This window comes from Fusarium phalaenopsidis, assembly GCF_050370095.1.
Source record: "Fusarium phalaenopsidis strain FUZ10S chromosome Unknown contig_32298, whole genome shotgun sequence".
NCBI lineage: Eukaryota > Fungi > Ascomycota > Sordariomycetes > Hypocreales > Nectriaceae > Fusarium > Fusarium phalaenopsidis.
In genome coordinates, this window is record NW_028145407.1 from 545,045 (window position 1) to 563,463 (window position 18,419).

The following is an 18,419-nucleotide window of genomic DNA, read 5'->3' on the forward strand; positions in this document are numbered from 1 at the left end:
GGACCTGTGACTCCCTTGATTCGCCCGTTTATTTCCCTTGGTCGGCGACTAGGGGACTTTTCAAGGTTGTAGGGCTGAGGCGCGAGGTCGCCGACGGCCCGATATGCAGTGAGCGGCCACTCTCGTCGGTCTCGGCCGATGGCAGCGTCACAGCCACTCCTACCGCTGTAGTGGTACGGATACTCTTGTCTGGTTACAGTAGGTGCCGGTAATCCGTATTGTATCATTCGTCTAATTTAAGCTTTCTATCACTACGTAACAAATGGGGCTCTTTATGCTTGATCCATACCTATTCATGTAAGGTACCAAGGGAGGATCCATCCATACATGCCGAACATGCTCTATTAACCAGAATAGCAGGGACTCGTCATCAGGAGTAAGGCATTCTTGTAGTTCCATATGAATTCAATATCAAGAGTTGAGTGAAGTACAGTAAATAGTCGTCAACTTGTGGATATATGCATGGCCCTTAACGCCTCTTTCAAACTGTCCAGAGTCTACTTTCCCAATCAATCCCAGGAACACTTCCTTTTGTCTAATATCCATCCCATAAATCCATGCCAAGCAAATGTCACATTAATATCCCAAGCCAATCAATGCCTTTTCCATCTCATAACTGTCATGTTGAGCTCGTAATCACCCTATCGTGCCTGACAATCCTGGCATGCTCTGCATGTTCTCAATCTCGCTGATGATAGAATCGTCGGCCGCAATGCTGTTCAAAACCTCCTCTTGAGTAAGACCAAGCCAGTACTGGGGTGTCATCTGCTGCTGCTTCTTGGCCCTGTAAATCTCCTGCGCAACACCCTTGACCTGGCGTCCGGCGCGGTCGGCGTTGCCCCAAACTTGAGAGATCTTGGAAAGGGCCCCAATGTTGAGGCGGATCTGCTGGCGAAGGTTGTCGTCGTCGTGAGGAACAAAGTAGAGAGCCCACTTGCTCAGATGCACAATGGAAGAAAGCGTAATCACGCAGGTAAAGAAATGCGTATGAGAAAGCAACGAGACGCGATGGGTGATCAACTTGCTGATCTCGCTCGCCGACTGGATCGTGTGTTTGGTGTGGGCGTTGAAAGCGTCGCCGGAAGGAACAGGAGCGTGAGGCGCGCAAGAGTTAACCGGGCGAGTCGAAGAAGAGTCTAACTGTGAGTGTGGTTGATGAAGGAGAAGCGATGTGGCATGCATCATCATATGAGCTTGAAACATCATTTCGTCTAGACGGCCGTCTTTGTAGAGGGCATCCTGTTTCGATTCTGGGAGATGCAGGCGCCAGTTGGTAAGGAGCGTTTCGATGCGAGCAAGATTCTCGTCGTCGGGCCCGTAGATGGGAGGAACTCTCATGAATTTTCCCAGATTCCGAGCACATTGAATACGGTAGGCAAAGGATGAAAATTCGCGATCCTCGCCCGAAAAATCGATATCGTCCATGTCTTCAAGGTACATGGGCTGCGGTATGTCCTTGACACGGCGCATTAGCATGTGAGGCAATCAGAGAGAACGAGGTCGTCATACTCCTGAAAGATACTGGTATTCCTCGCATGGCAACGCGACATCACAGGGTTCATCAAAGAGGAGGAAATTGGTGCTGCGATGAACGCCAGCAATCATTCCGTCCACCACATAGAGGTCCCACCACGTCCGTCGCCAACTCTCTTCAAGCACCGCCATTCCACGGCCATGAAGGGTAGCAAACGGGCGGGTGTTGAGCCCAATTCGAACAGCCAGGCGCTCAGCATCGGCCAAGATCTCCCGTGCCTTGTCTTGGTGGCCTTGTCCATCAAGACCAATCAGGAGAAGCAGCAGAGCTTGCACCAAGAATCCGTCCTTGGAACGATTAGAATCGTACGCAAGACGGCGGGCTTCTTGGAAAAAACTGGCACGATGCGGACACGAGTCGATGTAAAGCGACCCGATCCAGCGCATGGCAGCCAATAGTGGCTCGAGGGTGGTCTCTTTAGCGATGCGAAGGAGATACTCCTTGGGCAACACAAAAGGGTGGGCGGCATGAAAGTGACGGTAAAAGGAGTCGAGGCAACGCTCAGCTGGTGTTGGCACAGGGACCTGCGCAGGAATAACACCCTGGTGGTGGCTCAAAGCCAGCTCTGATGCCTCGATCGCAGCTCCATCCGTCATGCCATAAGGTCGAAAGAGTGAGATGTCGCTGTTGCCATTGCCATTGGAAGTCAGGGCGGGATCAAGGAGAGAAGTAGAAAAAGGAGATGCCGCCAGGTCATCGGTTAGAGCAGGGTTCAAGCAAGTGATGGATCTCATCGAGACTGAAGTCGCGGGCGCGAGGGACACTGGGCCTTCGCCGCTGCTGGTAGATTCTCTAGCGGGAGACGAAGCATGTCGCTTGTTAGGATTGCGCGCAGTGCCGCGACGCGGACCTTTGTAACCGCGTCGCGAGGCGACGTAGATGCATTCTGAATTGGAGCTGGTGCAGCGAGAACAGGGGTTCTGGCCGTCGCATTTAAGATGCTTACCACGCTGTTGGGATTGTCAGCAACTTGAACACTGCATCAGGCTGCGCGTTATGAGTCAAGGGTAACATACACAAGCAAGACAGGCTGCTGGGACAGAGGGAATGTTGGCGCGAGACTCTGTCCCAGCAGAAGGCGACGCCGATGGGGATGCCATGCGATCGAGGCCGAGGATCTGTGAGTTGGGAGAGGCGGAATTGGATGGTGGGTCTTCGGGGTTGGAGAAGGCATCGTCTTTGCTGCCATTGGAAGGCGCAGGCTGAAGCGAGGTTGCGGCGTCCATTACGGGAGGATACCAGATGTAGGGGGTATTCGGCAGGCCGGCGTAAAACGTGTAGGGCGAAGCTGATGAGGAGGGAGGATATGTATATGATGGAGATGAGGAATAAGAAGTGAAAATGATCTGAGTCGCGGAGGAAGTACCCGGACCGCTTGCATGAGGGACCGACTTCATGAGGAAGGCGCGCCACCGGCCGGGCTGTCGGGAGTCGGTTCGGGCTTGTTTAGTGTCGAGGCCGATTGAGCGGCGCGTAAACACGGGGTACAAGTGCCTGAGCTGGGAAAAGCTTGGGGCAACTTGTATATCTGGTAGGGGCGTTCGGGGTTTGAGTTGATCGGTAGTTGATCAGATAAGGGTTTTGAGCTGATGATGTGTAAGCCCCTTGCTTAGATATTCGAAGGCAATGGAACCGGTTACATACTGAATGTGTTCTTTTTAGGTGCGGTCAATTCGTGTACGTGACTGTGGAAGCAATCGTGTATGTACAGAGTCTCGTGGTTTCAAACGGCGATTGACTCTGAGTGTGGCTAGAGCTGCAGCCACCTGGAAGTGTCTATGTAGTTGCCCGAAATGATGGTGATGATTGAAGGAATGGATGAATGCTTCAAACACCATGAGAACATCTGGGATATCTCGGCATCTAATATCTCTCCTGGAACTCCCCCATTTTAACCCTAAGCCCAAACTACCGCCCATTGGAGCTATCGTCGACCCTGGCCCAACCACATGCACCCCTGGATCCTCACACTCAACTAGACTGTGAGATGGACAAACCCCATGGCGCACGCAATTCGAGGCGTCAGGGTCTCTCGGCCATTAGACGGACGTTTTCCCATCTGGGAGTGGAGGCTGGGGCGTCCAGCACCGCCCAACTTGGCGTCCGCCGTTTGGATGACCCTCCCATCCATGCGTGCGTCTGACATGGAAGATGCAACTCCAGCCCTAGTGGGCTCTGGCATCCCCATCCCCATCGGCCGCCTTTTCCAAACCGCTAGGTTGGATCCCTTTGTCCCGCCGCCCCAGTATCCTGGTACCGTAGCTTCTGCAACGTGCCACTCGTCGTGGTGCCAGGAACCTGGAACTTGTCAACAGACGATGAGCGATGGCATCGGCTATCGCCGTAGCTCTGCGCGCCTATGCGGGGCAAGGATCCTTCTAACGAGAAACACAACTGCTTTCTCGGACCTGGGCCAACGAACTGCCTTGCTTGACTTCAAGAGACCAACTTCACCGGGAAGGGGGTTGAGCTAGCGTATCCAGAATGGCGGATGCACGAGGGGAAGCCTTCATCTCGTGGCCAAACTGTCGGGGCCGCCGCTGTATGCTGCCGGTGACCTTCTGGGGCATCATGCGAAGCCTTTGGATGTGTTGAGAAATCTCGATGCAGCTGTCGTCGCTACACATTTGACACACCGGCCATCAGCTATCACTACTGCACATTGAACATCTCCGCCATCAGCTATCACGGCCGCACATTCGGCACGGCAGTCGTCACCCTCGGTTCCCTCGTGGCTGCATCTGAGGCCAGATGGGCGGGCGCCATGATTGTAGGACAGGTGAGCTTGAGTCACCCGGTATAAGCCCAAGCGGACATGATACTCATTCAAGACGACAATCAAAAGCCTCCATCCGTGTTTGTCTCTGTAAACGAAAAAAACGCCTATGATGTCGGCGTGGATGCATGCATGCGTGTGTGCACGCACTGTCTTGTCCCGTTGTACCGGCGGCTATGCATCTAAATCTCGGTGCTGGGGGGGCTGTGCCCTCTCAACGTCAACAACGTGGAAGTGAAGCATCTAGACCCGCGATCGAAAACCCTCTATTCAAAATATTGGTACGTACTGTCACCGCTATTCTGCGTCTCTGCCGGTGAAGCTGTCTCCATCCGGACATCGGTTATCTGCGAGATGCAACCCCCCTTGCAGTTTGATTTGAGTCGACGCCGACATTTGGTAGTTGATGACCTTTGCGATTCCGCCTAGATCAAGTTTCTGCCCTACTCAGCAAGGGAGCCTTGCCCCGGAATGAGGGTCTCTTTGACGAGCGGGCCTCTTTAGCGCATTGGCAACTGCTTGATACAACGTCGGGTTCGTTCAGTCTCATCGCCCATTGAGTCCTTGGTGAGAATTGGAGAAGCAAGGGGTGTACATATCTTGGTTGAACAGGTCACCGAAAGCGGAGGTTAAGCCACGCCTGTCGGATTCAATACCATCAATGCTTGATCAACGCGTCAATTCCAGAGAAGCAGCACGTCGCCTCGACAACTGTTCAGCTACTGCAGTTCATCAAGCCCCGGCCCAAGCTTTCGCCAAGTAACGTCTTGCATTCATAGGTCGATACAGCCTCAAGCCACGCTCCCGGTGCGGCTGAGACATGCAGCTAGCTGGTCGTTGTCCATCCACAACAATCACAGGGCCCAAACCAAGCAAAAAATGATCCTTCCCGCGTCAAAGGAATATTAATCTCTGATATATCCTTGATCCCGGAATCACCGTCTGCGTGTAACATGCCTTTCGTGTCTCTATGCAGTATTTTTCGTTTTCCACTCTGGCGGCTCCAAAGGAATAAAATTCACCCAGCGAATAAGGACGATGCAAATGTGGGAGCCTTCGGTCCGCCGACAGGGTTCACTAGAGCGTCCTGTCGCAAACGGCCGTGATGTCATGCATGGCGTTTGCTAGCGAAATGCAGCACGTTTCAAAGATGGGAGATGAGCGGTCTGCTTAACAATTTCTTCGACCCCAGGCCAAGACAAGAGAGCATGGGTCAGTTGGCAGTCTCGAACTAAGGAATAAGGTGAACCAAACTTCTTACAGCCGCGCCTATTCCAGAAGGAGGACCAGGTGAGCAAAGGTGAGCAAAGGTGAGAGAGCCATCTACCTTGTTGAGAGCCAGAGAGTCTTTCACCCACACCTATTGATTGACGCGTGAGAGATTGAATACATCAGCTAGCCACAGGGACCGGGACAATGCACAACCCAGCCAAAATTCCAAATTCACTCCTCCAGAAAGATCCATTATCAAGGCGTAACTCTCATCTACTTATAGATCTCATGCCCTTTTTTAAGCTCATTCTTAGTAACTTCTTACAACGAACCATGCCCACCCAGCCAGCATAGGCAGATCTACACGGCATTGGACGATGCGACATAACCTCAGCGATCGCAATCAAACCGGGGGGATATATAGGCCAAGGTATTAGGCCGTGGCCAATCAAGCTCTTGAATTGCTCCCCTTTACCATCATCAGCCACGCCCACCTCGAAGAATGCTTCCTGTTCTGGCTTCAGTGGTGATCACTTTTATCAGCCCTATCCCCGTCCCTGTCCACAATTGGTACTGTACCCGATGGGCCAGATACCAAAAATACTTTGCAGGGATGGCATGGGGAGGGGCTGTCAAAATAAAATGGACATCTTACTAGAAAAACAGGTCAAGACTGACCATCTATTACTGTCACCGCTCTGTAAGCGCTGTGCATTTTGCTCATCTCTTACCAACAAACCCAGCCTCCGCCACACTTCAACACCCATCTCAACCTCAACCAAGACCCTCTGCCACACGCCGCCCCTGTCCCTTCTGCTACGTAGCAGAGCGAAAAAGGGCTGAGTCTTTAGGGCAGACTATGGATCCCGTCTCCTTAGCCGGCTTGGCCATCGGCGTCGCTTCTATTGGCCTACAGGTCTATACAGGATGTATCCAAGGCACGTCGTCTAGCTTCAGCGCAGATGTAACAATCTCCTAACTTGCAACTTTGACTCTTTCAGGGATCCAGCTCCTCGTCACGGCCCTGGGCTACGAGGATGACTGCAAATATCTCAACCTGCGCCTCCGCATGGAGCAGCAGCGCCTCTTTGCCTGGAGCGAGACATCTGGCCTGCTCGATCTGGATGCGAAGAACCAGGACAAGATTCTCAACTCCAACGTCTTCAACTTGCACCGCCAGACGGTGCTCGACCTTCTCGTGCAGATCCGCTGCCTCTTTGATGAGTTTACAGAGTACCAGCGGAAACACAACAATCTCTGCACCGTCGAGGATCATGATGGCATCTTGGGAGCCCCTGAAAAGGACGCCAAGCTTGCAAACTATCCCATGACGGAGAGGAAGCGGGACTTTATCAAAAAGGCCATGCTCGGGCTCAAGACCAAGTCGGTCGAGGGCATCACCAGACTACGCTGGACGTCGTTTGACAAGACTGGATTTGAGAGGCTCCTTGCCAAATTTTCCATCCTCAATGATAACATGACCAACCTCCTCGACCACTCCCTCCAGGTCGAGATCAGGAACACCGTACAGGACACCAACCGGGGTGTCTTGCTACTGCACCACAAGATCGCCGACTTGAGCCACCTCGTGCTGGCCCTCAAGTCCCAACTCGATGCTGGCAGCCCTGGTGGCCCATCTCCCATGTCCAAGCTGGAGCGAGAAGCCAATGCTGATGCGCTGAGGCAGTTGTCGAGGCTGGCCAAGTTCAAAGCCTTCAACGAGACTATTGATCCAAAGTCTGAAGGCCCCGCCGTCGTCGATGAAGCCGCCGCAAAGTTCCTCGAGCTTGCGAAGCCAGGCCATCAGCCCAACCTCTTCGTACCTCGTTACTTCATCGAGGTAGACCCCGAAGTTGATGAATCGGACGAGCCACGATGTGAAGCTATCATGAAGACAGCAGAGGGGAAGAAGAAGGTCTGGATCGAGTGGAAAGACTACGATAACCTGGGGCCTCAGCCAGGGTCTCTATCCAAGACAGACATCATCGAGAGAGTTCGAAAACTTGCCGCGTTGTTGAATCACAGCCCGAAGCCCGAAGCCTTTCGCACTCCCCACTGCTTGGGCTTCTTCGACAAAGCCGATCCCAACATGCCCGAAGATGATGTCGATATCCTGGACCGCCGGCTGGGTCTCATCTTTGAGCGTCCATCTGATGATAACCTCGATACCACAAGACCCCCGATCTCGTTGCGTGAACTTCTCCAAGACCCAAAGGTCCGCAAGCCTCGCGTCACTGAACGAGTCCGTCTCGCCCATGCTATCAGCAACTGTCTCCTCTACCTGCACGCCGTACACTGGCTGCACAAGGGCCTCCGAAGCCACAACGTGCTCTTCTTCCTCACGCGGGATGGCCACGTGGACTACCGCCAACCATACCTCTCGGGCTTTGATTTCTCTCGCCCTGGTGGCTCTGACGAGATGACAGATGCCCCGGGCGACGATGCGGAGCATGACCTGTATCGGCATCCCAACGCGCAGTCGAACCGCCGACGGGAGAGGGAGCGCTCCAAGAAGAGCTTCGATATTTACAGTCTGGGTGTCATTCTTGTCGAGCTTGCGCACTGGCGACCCATCGAAGAGGTGCTAGGTATCGATATGCGACGTGCACGAGGTCGCCCTGATGTAGTGCGAAAGGTACGGGATGCCCTCCTAGCTGAAGATAGAGTCGCGGCTGTGGGCGCCGACATGGGTGAAAGATTTGAGGACGCGACCCGACGCTGCTTGGCTGGCGGAGAAGAGCTCGGGTTGCGAGATGGGGATGACGAGACTGAGGACGAGGTTGCTGAGCGCTTGTCAATCAAGTTCTATAAGGAGGTTGTGAAGCGATTAGAGGACGTAGTTGTGTGAGCATCAACAGCTCTAAACAAAACAATATACAAGACTGAGATGAAAAGAGAGAGGATGAAGCATAAAACATTGTATAATAAGTCTATCGAAAATTCGTTGCATCATTAGTCGAGTGACAGCAAACCACCCTCATTCACTCGAACGACCCTCAATTAGGTGGCTCGTCCATTAAACGCCGGAGAAAGCAATTGAATCCCAAGTTCTCCAGGGACCGCGATTAACAGCAGCAGTCTAGGCACTCGAAGCAGCAAAGTCCAGCGCAGATGCCGCAGCAGATGGCCTATAAAAGGTCAGTTAAGCTTAGAGAAGAGGAGGGTCATTTGATCCTTACACCACCGTCACCCTTGCCTCCTCGCATTCCCATGGTGGGTTGATTCTCCATGGACATGGGTTGAACCGGGCGCTATCAACGAAATTCAATCAGTAAAATGTTCTAGAGTAAACGACTGCGCAGATAATCGGATCTGCGCATCAATGTCTTGGTAACGCAGCCAAGCCCGGAGGCCAAGCCGGAGGGAATGTGCGACGTACCGGCTGCTCGGCGTTGTTCTGTCCGGCCGGGAACGCGGCGGGGGCCGGCTCGCGGGGCATTTGCATCGACGAAGTTGAAGTAGAAGCGGGCATGTTGATGATGGTTGATAGTACAGATATCGTTTTGATAGAGTATTCAAAGCCAAATGGACCAGATGTATACGAGTGATTTACAAAGTATGGATGCAGAGGAAACAATCAGAGCTGTCACAAAGGGCGCGGGCCGTTGATTTAATAATGTCTTGGGTCGGCCAAAGATGCAGGGTTCAACGCTCGGGCGTGCGCGGGTCTTAGGCTCGAATTGGATCCCCTCTTCAAGCGAGGCAAGGCAAGGCAAGGCGTTTCGGTATCTGGGGCTGACGGGGGGATCGTCATCGGCACATGGGTTTTCAATTCAACAAGATCCATGCCATCTAGGGCAACGCCTGACCAGGCCAGCTGCGAGACTGTGCCGTGACCTCCGAGGGTCAGCAGGATTCCCCATCAGGCATGTCGGCTGCTGCAGGGTAGCACGGCAAGTCTCGCCATGACTTGAAAGATACACTCTCCCACGGGGTCATTGCTATGGTGGTGAGAGCCCCATGCCGGGTACCCATTGAGTCAAACTGTCATGTGGCTGCTGATGGCAGATGCGAACCACCCAACGGCGTGCCCGACGCCCTGCATTAGCATCCATGGCAGGTCAAAGAAGAGCAGGAACAAAGAGAAAAAGCGAAAGCGAAAAAAGCAAGGTCCCCTGTTATCGACCATGACGTATGCCTGACGGAGCAACTTTGTCATTTCGTAGAGTGTTTGCAGGCTGTCCCTTGCTTTCCCATGTGGAGCGCGAATATTCGATTCGGCTCTTTAAGAATACGATCTATTTCTAGAAAAAAGCCCGAGCCAGAACCGCTTTTTCGGCTTCGCGGCAAAGCCTTTTAGACACAAAGAGCCACAGCCGCGCGTCTTGCCAAGTCACAACGATAATAGTTCGGCCGAGAGACTGGTTCATGGTGGGTTTCCTGGACCCATAAGGCTGAGCCTAGGGTAGTTCACCTCAAGGAGCAAGTCGGATCATTAGGTTGACGAACTGACAAGTGCAGGTTAAAAATACAGCATAATTCAAGGCAAATTTTGAGATAGACTTTTAAAAGACTCCTGTCAGATTCATGCTTATCTCATCAAGTCTTCTTCTTCTTCAAGTTGACTCCTTTTCCGCAACCGGTCGAGTCGTTGTGGCGGCCGCGTAAATGGATCCATAGCCTCGGCCGTATTAGGAGGCAGTGCCTCAACCTTGAACGAACTTGTCATGGAGCCCAGGATAAAAAGAATACCAAAAGGCTTAGCAAACACGCGTCAGCTAGCCATGACTCGCTTTCTAGTTCTGGAGCTTGGGCCAAGATGTCAGGCAGACAGTGGGATTTCTTGAAGAGCATCATCGGGAATGTGAAATGGATATTGAGCGGTTTCGGAGTCCAAATCATGGGGAAGCAGAGAGTCACCGTTGAGCCGCTTTACTATACTGACAGATGATCTGAAGATAGGGCAAGTTCAGTAGAAACTCATAGTCGTCACTTATACCGTCATTGCTACCCATTTGAGACCCCTTGGGTGAAGATCATGCCTCTCTTCTACCCATCAAACGCTCCTTAAAGAGCTTCTTCTCAAGAAAGGTTCCGTCTTCCTTGGCACCCAACCTCCCAAACAGCCCAAGGCGTCCCATCTGGAATTGGTTAGAAACCCGGAAGTTTATTATCTAGCATCCTCGTATGGATAACCCCCTGGATGACACTTACGAGCGTCTTGTACAACGCCTTGGAGATGTCTGCGCGGCTTTGACTTCGACCTAGACTTGTGCCGGTGCCCCGAGCATTCCACTTCGTGACAGATGCTCGCGGGCTGTTGTCGGCGTTGTGGAATTATCTTGAGCTGACGATTACACCATGAGTACAGGGCATATCTTTGTAATCTGTAAGATGGGAGATACTATCCTGTTGCCCGTTACACATTCCCTGATGAAGCCAACCAAGGATGTGCAGTCTGGGCCTCGATCAAGATATTGATCAACAGTTACCGCTCTACATTCAAGCAAAGATCATCACCTCTCTCGCAAAGAGGACATCCACAAGCCCCGTTGAATATGGGAAAAACGGTACTGCATCGGGAGAAATGTGATTACTGGAAGCCGCCTGGCCTGTTGCCAAGTCGGCTACAGCCTCCCCACGCACGTTTAACATGCAACTCAAGGTTGGCCATGACGTTGAAGAAACCCAAACGCACACGGGGAAGCTCGAGATAGAGTGCCGGGACGCTCGTCCCGCTCACCCACGAAACGTGAACGGCCGGGCGCAATTGGCCGCGAGGGCATCCCAAGCCCCAGATATCACATATCTCGCATGACAGCCACGTTTATCTGGGCAACCGTTTTCAGACAATATTGACTAGTTGCGTTCCTTGCATCGGACCACTCTCGGGAGCTGAAACATGACGATGAGGCTGGGTCTGGACGTGAACTGTATCGGGTTGATTTCATTAATCGCGTTGGAGATGGAAGCAGGTATAATAGACGGCCGTCACTTACACGACTTTGCATCTGATTATCCATACCAAAGCATTTTCACAAACAAATAAACAAACAAACAAACATCTTTAACACAACATAAACACACACAATGGTACAAGTCACAATCCTCGCGGTCCTGGCCGCCTTTGCTTTCACTGGCGTCGACGCCGGCCTGCACAACCCCCTCGAATGTCTCATCGAGGCATTCTGCCCCCATACCGAAGAGCCAGCACACCCGCCCGTTCAAACCACCAAGGCCGCAGCTGTCAGGGACGTGTGGAGCTTGAAGGCTAGCACTCCCGAGTACACGGAGACGGCCCCTCCTCCAGAGAAAGACCTTGATCCGGAATGCTATAATGTCAAGAACCCCGGCTTCGAGGACGCGACACTCTCCCCTTGGAAGGTGTCAGACCCTCGGTCCATTAAAGTCCAGACTTCACGTGGACGATACCAAGCCCAGAGCGGTAGAAAATTCCTGTACGTTTCTCTGCAACTCTCTCTGACACTCCCACTAACGAGATGCGATAGCCGTTTTACAGTTAATGATCCCAAGGTGGAGCTGAGCATCAGCCAGCAACTACATGGTCTTGAGCCAGGCAACCACTGGATCAACTGGGCCGACACGTGGACTGAAAAGAACAACACGGGCGCATCCGAGTGCACAATCAAGATCAAGCTTGACGACGAAGTCATCTTGGAAGACCACCACTGGGTGCTCGACCCCTTCTACTGGGGTGGCGGCTCCTTCATCAAGAAGATTGCTTCTCCTGACCCAGTGCTCAGCTTCAACTTTCTCTGCCCAGACGCGCCCTCAGGCGGTGTCGAGTTTCTCATGGATGACATAACTGTCTACCCTATTGGTACGAATTGTAATGGCGAGGAGGTTTCAGATCTTTAGCTGGCGAGGCGTTGATGGGGAATACCGTATTGGCTTGTAATGAATAATGTTGGCGGTTAGTAGTTTCTAAGAGACATACATTCTTAAGAGGTTGCGGAGTGGTTTATGCAAGCGTAGCCATCCTTGACAGCTGAAACACATGAAACATGACGAGACGAGTCAGAAGCTCTGCATCAACTGTGAGATGGAAGAGAAGCACCCGAGACCTTGTATCCGTTTCAACATGTCGAAAACCATGGACTTGGCTGATGTCAGTAACGAAACCCTGATTCCCCCCAAGTCTTGAACTGAAAAAAGGAACCTTATTTACCGAAAATTTCCCGCCGCCGCCAAGTCCAAAAGCCTGAGGCCTAAAATGGCAGCTGCCGTAGCTTTGCACTGGTTTCTGGGGGCGGCCCAACACTAACAGGTTACGGGGGAGGAGCCTGAGCCACTGAGCGCCCAGGCCAAGGGCCGCTATGATATGCCCGCGGCCCCGTACTAGGCGGCCACTCCATGGATCGGTCCCTGGCACATCCAACATCCCGACCCGTCTCGTCTTTCTCCCAAGGGGCCATGCAATGTGTTTCTCTGTCAACTTGACCATGCGCCCGCTCTGAATTGCTCAATCACTTGATTGTGTTTGATCCAATGCCTTGAATCTCCAACTTTGCCGTTCCTTATACATTGATCGATTCCTCTCCCCCTCCAGCGCCGTCTTCCTCTCCCCTACGGGGCACCCCCTCGACCGCCCTTGCTTCCTTGGCTCTTCAATCTCGTGCCCGACGACGTCTCCGTCATCCATCACCGCGATCGCACTTGAACCTCCCATCGTCGTCCTTGACCATCGACCTCCCCGCTCGAGATGGCTTCGCACGGCCAGTATCCTCCGCCTCACCTGGCTCCAAAACACCATCATCATGCCCCCTATGGCACTCCGCCCGTGGCCGTCCCCGGTGGCGCCCCGGCCGGCACCTTCTCGCCCGGTACCAAGATTCAAGTCGGCAGCCACCGCGTCGTGATTCAAAAGTACCTCTCAGAGGGAGGCTTCGCACACGTGTACCTCGTCAAGATGCCAAAGCCCGTCGACGGAACCGACATGGCGGTCCTGAAGAGAGTCGCGGTCCCTGATAAGGAGACCTTGCGGGGCATGCGCACCGAGGTCGAGACGATGAAGCGCCTCAAGGGCCACCGGCCGATCGTCACCTATATCGATTCGCACGCCTCTGAGCTCAGGGGCGGTGGCTACGAGGTGTTTCTGCTTATGGAGTTTTGCAACGGGGGTGGCCTCATCGACTTTATGAACACTAGGCTGCAGCATCGCCTAACCGAGCCCGAGATCCTCAACATCTTTACCGACATCGCCGAGGGCGTCGCATGCATGCACTACCTCAAGCCCGCGCTGCTCCACCGCGATCTCAAGGTTGAAAATGTCCTCATCACCGCCAAGGGCTCCTCCAAGCGCTTCAAGCTCTGCGATTTTGGCTCGGCCGCGCCGCCGCGTCCCGCCCCCACAACCGTTGTCGAGTGTCGCCTCATGGACGAGGATGTCCAGAAGCATACCACCCTTCAGTATCGGAGTCCTGAAATGATTGATGTATACCGAAAGCAGCCTATAAACGAAAAGTCTGATATTTGGGCACTGGGAGTTTTGCTGTACAAACTATGCTATTATACGACCCCTTTCGAGGACCAAGGCCAATTGGCCATCCTCAATGCCAGCTTCAGGTTTCCAAGCCACCCCGTCTTTTCTGATCGACTCAAGAAATTGATAGGTATAGTTTCTTACCTCGGATGAGCTTTTCATGAGACTGACCTTTTAGCGTCAATGTTGAGAGAAAACATGCAGTCGAGACCAAATATTTACCAGGTACTCAAGGAAGGCTGCGCCATGCAAGGGCGAGATGTCCCTATTCAGGATGTAAGAGGATTGTTGCCCTTGGTAGAACTCGTGTTGACTTTATCCAGATCTACTCTGGCCAAGCCCAATCTCATGGCCGAAATGACAGCCCTCAGCGTAGGCAACAATCGTCAGAGCAAGCACCAGTCGTAGGTGCTGTCTTCTCACGGGCTGAACCGGAGAGACAAGTTATCCCTGATGTTGTTCCAATGAGAAGAGGAAGACCGGCGGCATCACCAGCTCCGACCAAGGCAGCACAGAAGCCAGAGCAATCTCCCATGCGAAAGACTGATGGAGATCCCTTTGCCGCTCTTGATTCCAAGTCGACTCCCCAGACTGGATTTGACGAGCTGTCTTCGAGGTTCCCTACTCTTGATCAATTCTCATTATTACACGACCAAGGGACCAAATTCGATTTTGACGCCTCCTCGCCAACCTCACCAACTCCTAATGCCCCGTCTGACCTCAACCAGAGAGTTACGGAGAGGCTGGCCGATGAAGCCTTTGCCATGCCTCAGCCAAGCGATACACGTACGAGGTCAACATCGAGGCCGCACTCAGTCACGCCTGTTGCCCACCAAGCTGCAGTTGCCTCGCCTCCCCCAGAACCTTCTCTGCAAAAGGTCTTGTCCGCACCAAGCAGGCCAGAAGTTAGCAGGGCGCAGTCCATCATTAGTAACAATCCCGAGCTGCAGGCGATTTCCTCTCAAGCAAGCTCGAGATACGTGTCCACTGGTACCATGACAGCAACTCCACCACCTGAGCCATACAGAGACTTGGAGAGACCTGTTCAGCGAGAGTCTCACGAGTACGCACGATCCAGCAGCGCTACAAGGCAACCTGAGCAAAGTGCCGGGCAATGGGGTGCTGAAGAATCTCGCCCTGCTTTCCCTGCCCGGGGTTCGTCTTATCAACCATCTTCGCATGCTCGCCAGCCGTCTTCATCAAGACCCTCTCTTGAGGGCGGTCGCCCTCGCGCAGACTTTTTGGAGCCTTCAGGCCGCACTTCTACCACAATCTCTCGACCGCGACCTGCAAGCACAAACCTCGAGGGCACCACGCTCGATTTCTTGCGTGAAAGAGAGGCTGCTTCCCGATCGTCAAGTCGACCACCTCACTACTCGCCTCAGATTCCGTCCCCTGCCCAGGAACCTGTGGCTGATGATGATTCGCGAGTTGCATCCAGTGATATGGATTTCCTGAGGAGCCTGGAAGATTCGGAGCGGACCAAGGCGAGCAAGCGCTCTAGTCTGACATCGTTGTCTGGGAACAAGAACATCCTTGCAGGCAAATTTGGAGATGCCTTTAAGCGCTTTGAAGGCGGCTCTCCTGGAGGCGTGAGAAACCCTTCGCCACAAAGGGACGCGGGACGTCGTGACCTTACTCCTATCGCGGGCTCTGAGGCTACTGATGGGCGCAGCGATGACGGCCGTATCCAGGAGGATGAGGATAACATGACGCCTGAGATGAGGCGTGAGATGGAACGCTTGAAGCTACAAGAAGAGGAACAACGTGTTGAGGCCGCACAAGCTGAGTACCGTCGACGTGTGGCCTCAGGAAATCGTGGTCCACCTATCCCACCAAAGAGCATTGGGGGAGTCTCTCGTGCTGTCAGCATCCAGAATCGGGTCCAAAGTCTCTTGAATGAGGATCAGAAGTCTTCAAACGTACAGAGGACTGCCCAAGGATATGGAAAGTACACCGACTCATCGGAAAGTGGAGGCAAGCCCGAGAAGCCGCTACCTGTCAGGAAACCCCTGAATATCGCCAAGACTAGAGTTGAGCCTCCTCAGGCTCGGCCAGCCAGCACTGGCCCGGCCTCGACATCTTCTGCACCTCCAGCTCTCGGACCCAAGCCCCCAGCAAAGCCGATCGCCCCTAAGAAGCCGGTTCACCTGAACAGCCTCCCTACCGGACCACGTTCATCGTCACCTTCAAAACAGAGCCGGGCGCAGGCATCGTCAGCTCATGTTATCGCCGTAGACCTTCCTGGACAACCTCTGTTGGACATGTCTGCCAAGGAGAAGGACGATTACATCCAGGACTTTACGAAGCGGTTCCCCAGCCTGGGCACGATTGAGATGGTGGAGCGGGAAATTGGCGGACAGAATGGGGCATCGGGACGGTAAGATAGACGACATTGAGAATCTAGCTTCTCATGCAGCATATACACTTGAATATACTCGGCGCATAGCATTATTGTGCTTGTGGACTTGAATTGTTGGTGTTGTCTGAGAAGGAGTTCAGGGGGACGGGATGCATAAAGTGGGGCTATGCATATATGCCCTTTTATCTTATCGCACCCCAGCTCCAAACTTTTTTTTCTGAAGCAAGCCAACTCCCCGTAGGTTTTCGCGACAACTGCCTGCAGCAACGACAAGACTTTTACAACACGATACAATGGCCAAACGCAAGAGACAAGCCGTCGCGCAGAGCGAACCTGCTCCTGAGCCTGTATCCAACAAGAAGGCCAAGGCAGTTCAGGCTCCAAAGGAAAAGCCTTCAAAAGAAAAGGCTTCGACACCTGCCGTCTCGACAACTACGACCGCCGCCTCTATCGGCCCCGAGACGATCCAGATCGTGGTGGGATCTTACGATAGAATCCTTCATGGATTGACGGTGACGATTGGACCCAAGGACCAGGCCGACTTTGCCGACACATTCCTATTCAATGCCCACACGTCGGCAATCCGATGCGTCGCAACGTCGCCTGTCTCGGCGCCCGTCGCTGGCCAGACGCAGAACGTCATGCTCGCCTCTGGAAGCACCGACGAGCGCATCAACCTCTACAGTCTGTCGGCGCACCCCCCGAGCCTAAGGGACCAGGACCTGCTCGCTAAGGTGGCACCCCGACCGATCCTCGAGAACCCCAAGAACCGAGAGATTGGCACGCTGCTTCACCACTCGTCGACTGTCACAGCACTGCGGTTCCCCAATCGGTCGAAGTTGTTGTCATCAAGCGAGGACTCTACAATTGCTGTTACACGCACAAGGGACTGGTCGCTGCTCAGCAACATTAAGGCTCCTATCCCGAAGCCACAGGGACGACCTAGCGGTGATACAGCACCTCTTGGAGGCACACCATCTGGCGTCAACGACTTTGCAATCCACCCCAGCATGAAGCTTATGATTAGTGTCAGCAAGGGAGAGCGGGCAATGCGACTGTGGAACCTGGTGACGGGCAAGAAGGCTGGAGTGCTGAACTTTAGCAAGGAGATGCTACAGGAGGCTGGAGAGGGAAAGCACTCGACGGGCGAGGGCCGACGGGTCGTTTGGGGCAATGTGGATGATGCGGACGAGTTTGCAGTTGGATTCGACCGAGACATTGTGGTATTTGGCATGGATAGTGTTCCCAAGTGCCGCGTTATGGGATCAATCCGTTCAAAGATTCACCAATTCTCTTATGTTCAGGTGGACGAGGAGGCGGACGTTACACTTCTGGCTGCAGCTACCGAGGACGGCCGAATCCTCTTCTTCTCGACCAAGGACGAAGACCTCACAAAGCCCGACGATGCGGACGACAAGAAATCCGAGTCTCTGCCTACAGCTAAGCTTGTCGGGCAGATCGGTGGCAAGGCAGATGGAGTGGATGGGCGGATCAAGGACTTTGTGGTTATCAAGAGCGCGACAGATGCGCCGAGAATGTACGTGGCGGGCGGTAGCAGCGACGGGCGGGTCCGGTTGTGGCGAGTGTCAGTGGATGAATTGCAGGGGAAGAAGAAGAAGCAGGCCAAGAAGGGTGATGATGCTGCTGGTGCTGGTGTGGGGAAGCTGTTGGGGACGTACGAGACGCGGAACAGAATCACTTGCATGACGGCGTTTTTGATGATACCCCGACCCGAGGGAGCAGAGGAGAGCGAGTACGAGTTCTCAGATGAGGAGGATGAAGAGGAGAGTGATAGTGATGAGGATTGAGCGTGGGGGGTTTAGAAGGAGAGATAATTTGACCGCTATCATTTACATGATGATGGTGTTTCCATCATGACCTGACCTGAGCTGTATAGTACATCGACGTCGACCCATGAAGCCAAGTGACGCGCAAAATCACATGTCAATTGATGTACATTACTGTGCCCATTCCACGTCGGACACAAAGTCCATTCCTCCTCTGCACACAGCCGAAACGGGATGTTCTGAATTTGTAAATGCTGTTGCATCGCCAACCACTTCCCTCCCCCCTCTCTCTGGTTGCTGACAGT

General features: G+C 53.4%; 6 protein-coding genes across 6 annotated transcripts; 4 read left to right on the forward strand and 2 right to left on the reverse strand.

The window, feature by feature from the left end:
* Positions 1-636: 636 nt before the first annotated feature.
* LRP88_06759 (Zn(II)2Cys6 transcription factor) lies at positions 637-2,760 on the reverse strand (the record flags this gene model as incomplete). The annotated part of the gene is made up of 4 exons (XM_083243297.1): positions 637-1,455; positions 1,510-2,324; positions 2,376-2,484; positions 2,551-2,760. The coding sequence occupies 4 exons, from the start codon at positions 2,758-2,760 to the stop codon at positions 637-639; spliced, it is 1,953 nt and encodes a 650-aa protein (XP_083100521.1).
* A 3,831-nt stretch (positions 2,761-6,591) lies between these two features.
* Positions 6,592-8,370, forward strand: LRP88_06760 (HeLo domain-containing protein; the record flags this gene model as incomplete). Its single annotated transcript, XM_083243298.1, has 1 exon — positions 6,592-8,370. One exon carries the CDS (start codon positions 6,592-6,594, stop codon positions 8,368-8,370), a length of 1,779 nt encoding a protein of 592 aa, XP_083100522.1.
* A 217-nt stretch (positions 8,371-8,587) lies between these two features.
* LRP88_06761 (uncharacterized protein) lies at positions 8,588-8,994 on the reverse strand (the record flags this gene model as incomplete). The annotated part of the gene is made up of 3 exons (XM_083243299.1): positions 8,588-8,650; positions 8,702-8,773; positions 8,902-8,994. The coding sequence occupies 3 exons, from the start codon at positions 8,992-8,994 to the stop codon at positions 8,588-8,590; spliced, it is 228 nt and encodes a 75-aa protein (XP_083100523.1).
* Positions 8,995-11,552: 2,558 nt separating this feature from the next.
* On the forward strand, positions 11,553-12,341 carry LRP88_06762 (uncharacterized protein; the record flags this gene model as incomplete). Its single annotated transcript, XM_083243300.1, has 2 exons — positions 11,553-11,920; positions 11,972-12,341. 2 exons carry the CDS (start codon positions 11,553-11,555, stop codon positions 12,339-12,341), a joined length of 738 nt encoding a protein of 245 aa, XP_083100524.1.
* Positions 12,342-13,185: 844 nt separating this feature from the next.
* On the forward strand, positions 13,186-16,349 carry LRP88_06763 (uncharacterized protein; the record flags this gene model as incomplete). Its single annotated transcript, XM_083243301.1, has 2 exons — positions 13,186-14,095; positions 14,461-16,349. 2 exons carry the CDS (start codon positions 13,186-13,188, stop codon positions 16,347-16,349), a joined length of 2,799 nt encoding a protein of 932 aa, XP_083100525.1.
* A 271-nt stretch (positions 16,350-16,620) lies between these two features.
* Positions 16,621-18,135, forward strand: LRP88_06764 (WD40-repeat-containing domain protein; the record flags this gene model as incomplete). Its single annotated transcript, XM_083243302.1, has 1 exon — positions 16,621-18,135. One exon carries the CDS (start codon positions 16,621-16,623, stop codon positions 18,133-18,135), a length of 1,515 nt encoding a protein of 504 aa, XP_083100526.1.
* Between the last annotated feature and the right edge of the window lie 284 nt (positions 18,136-18,419).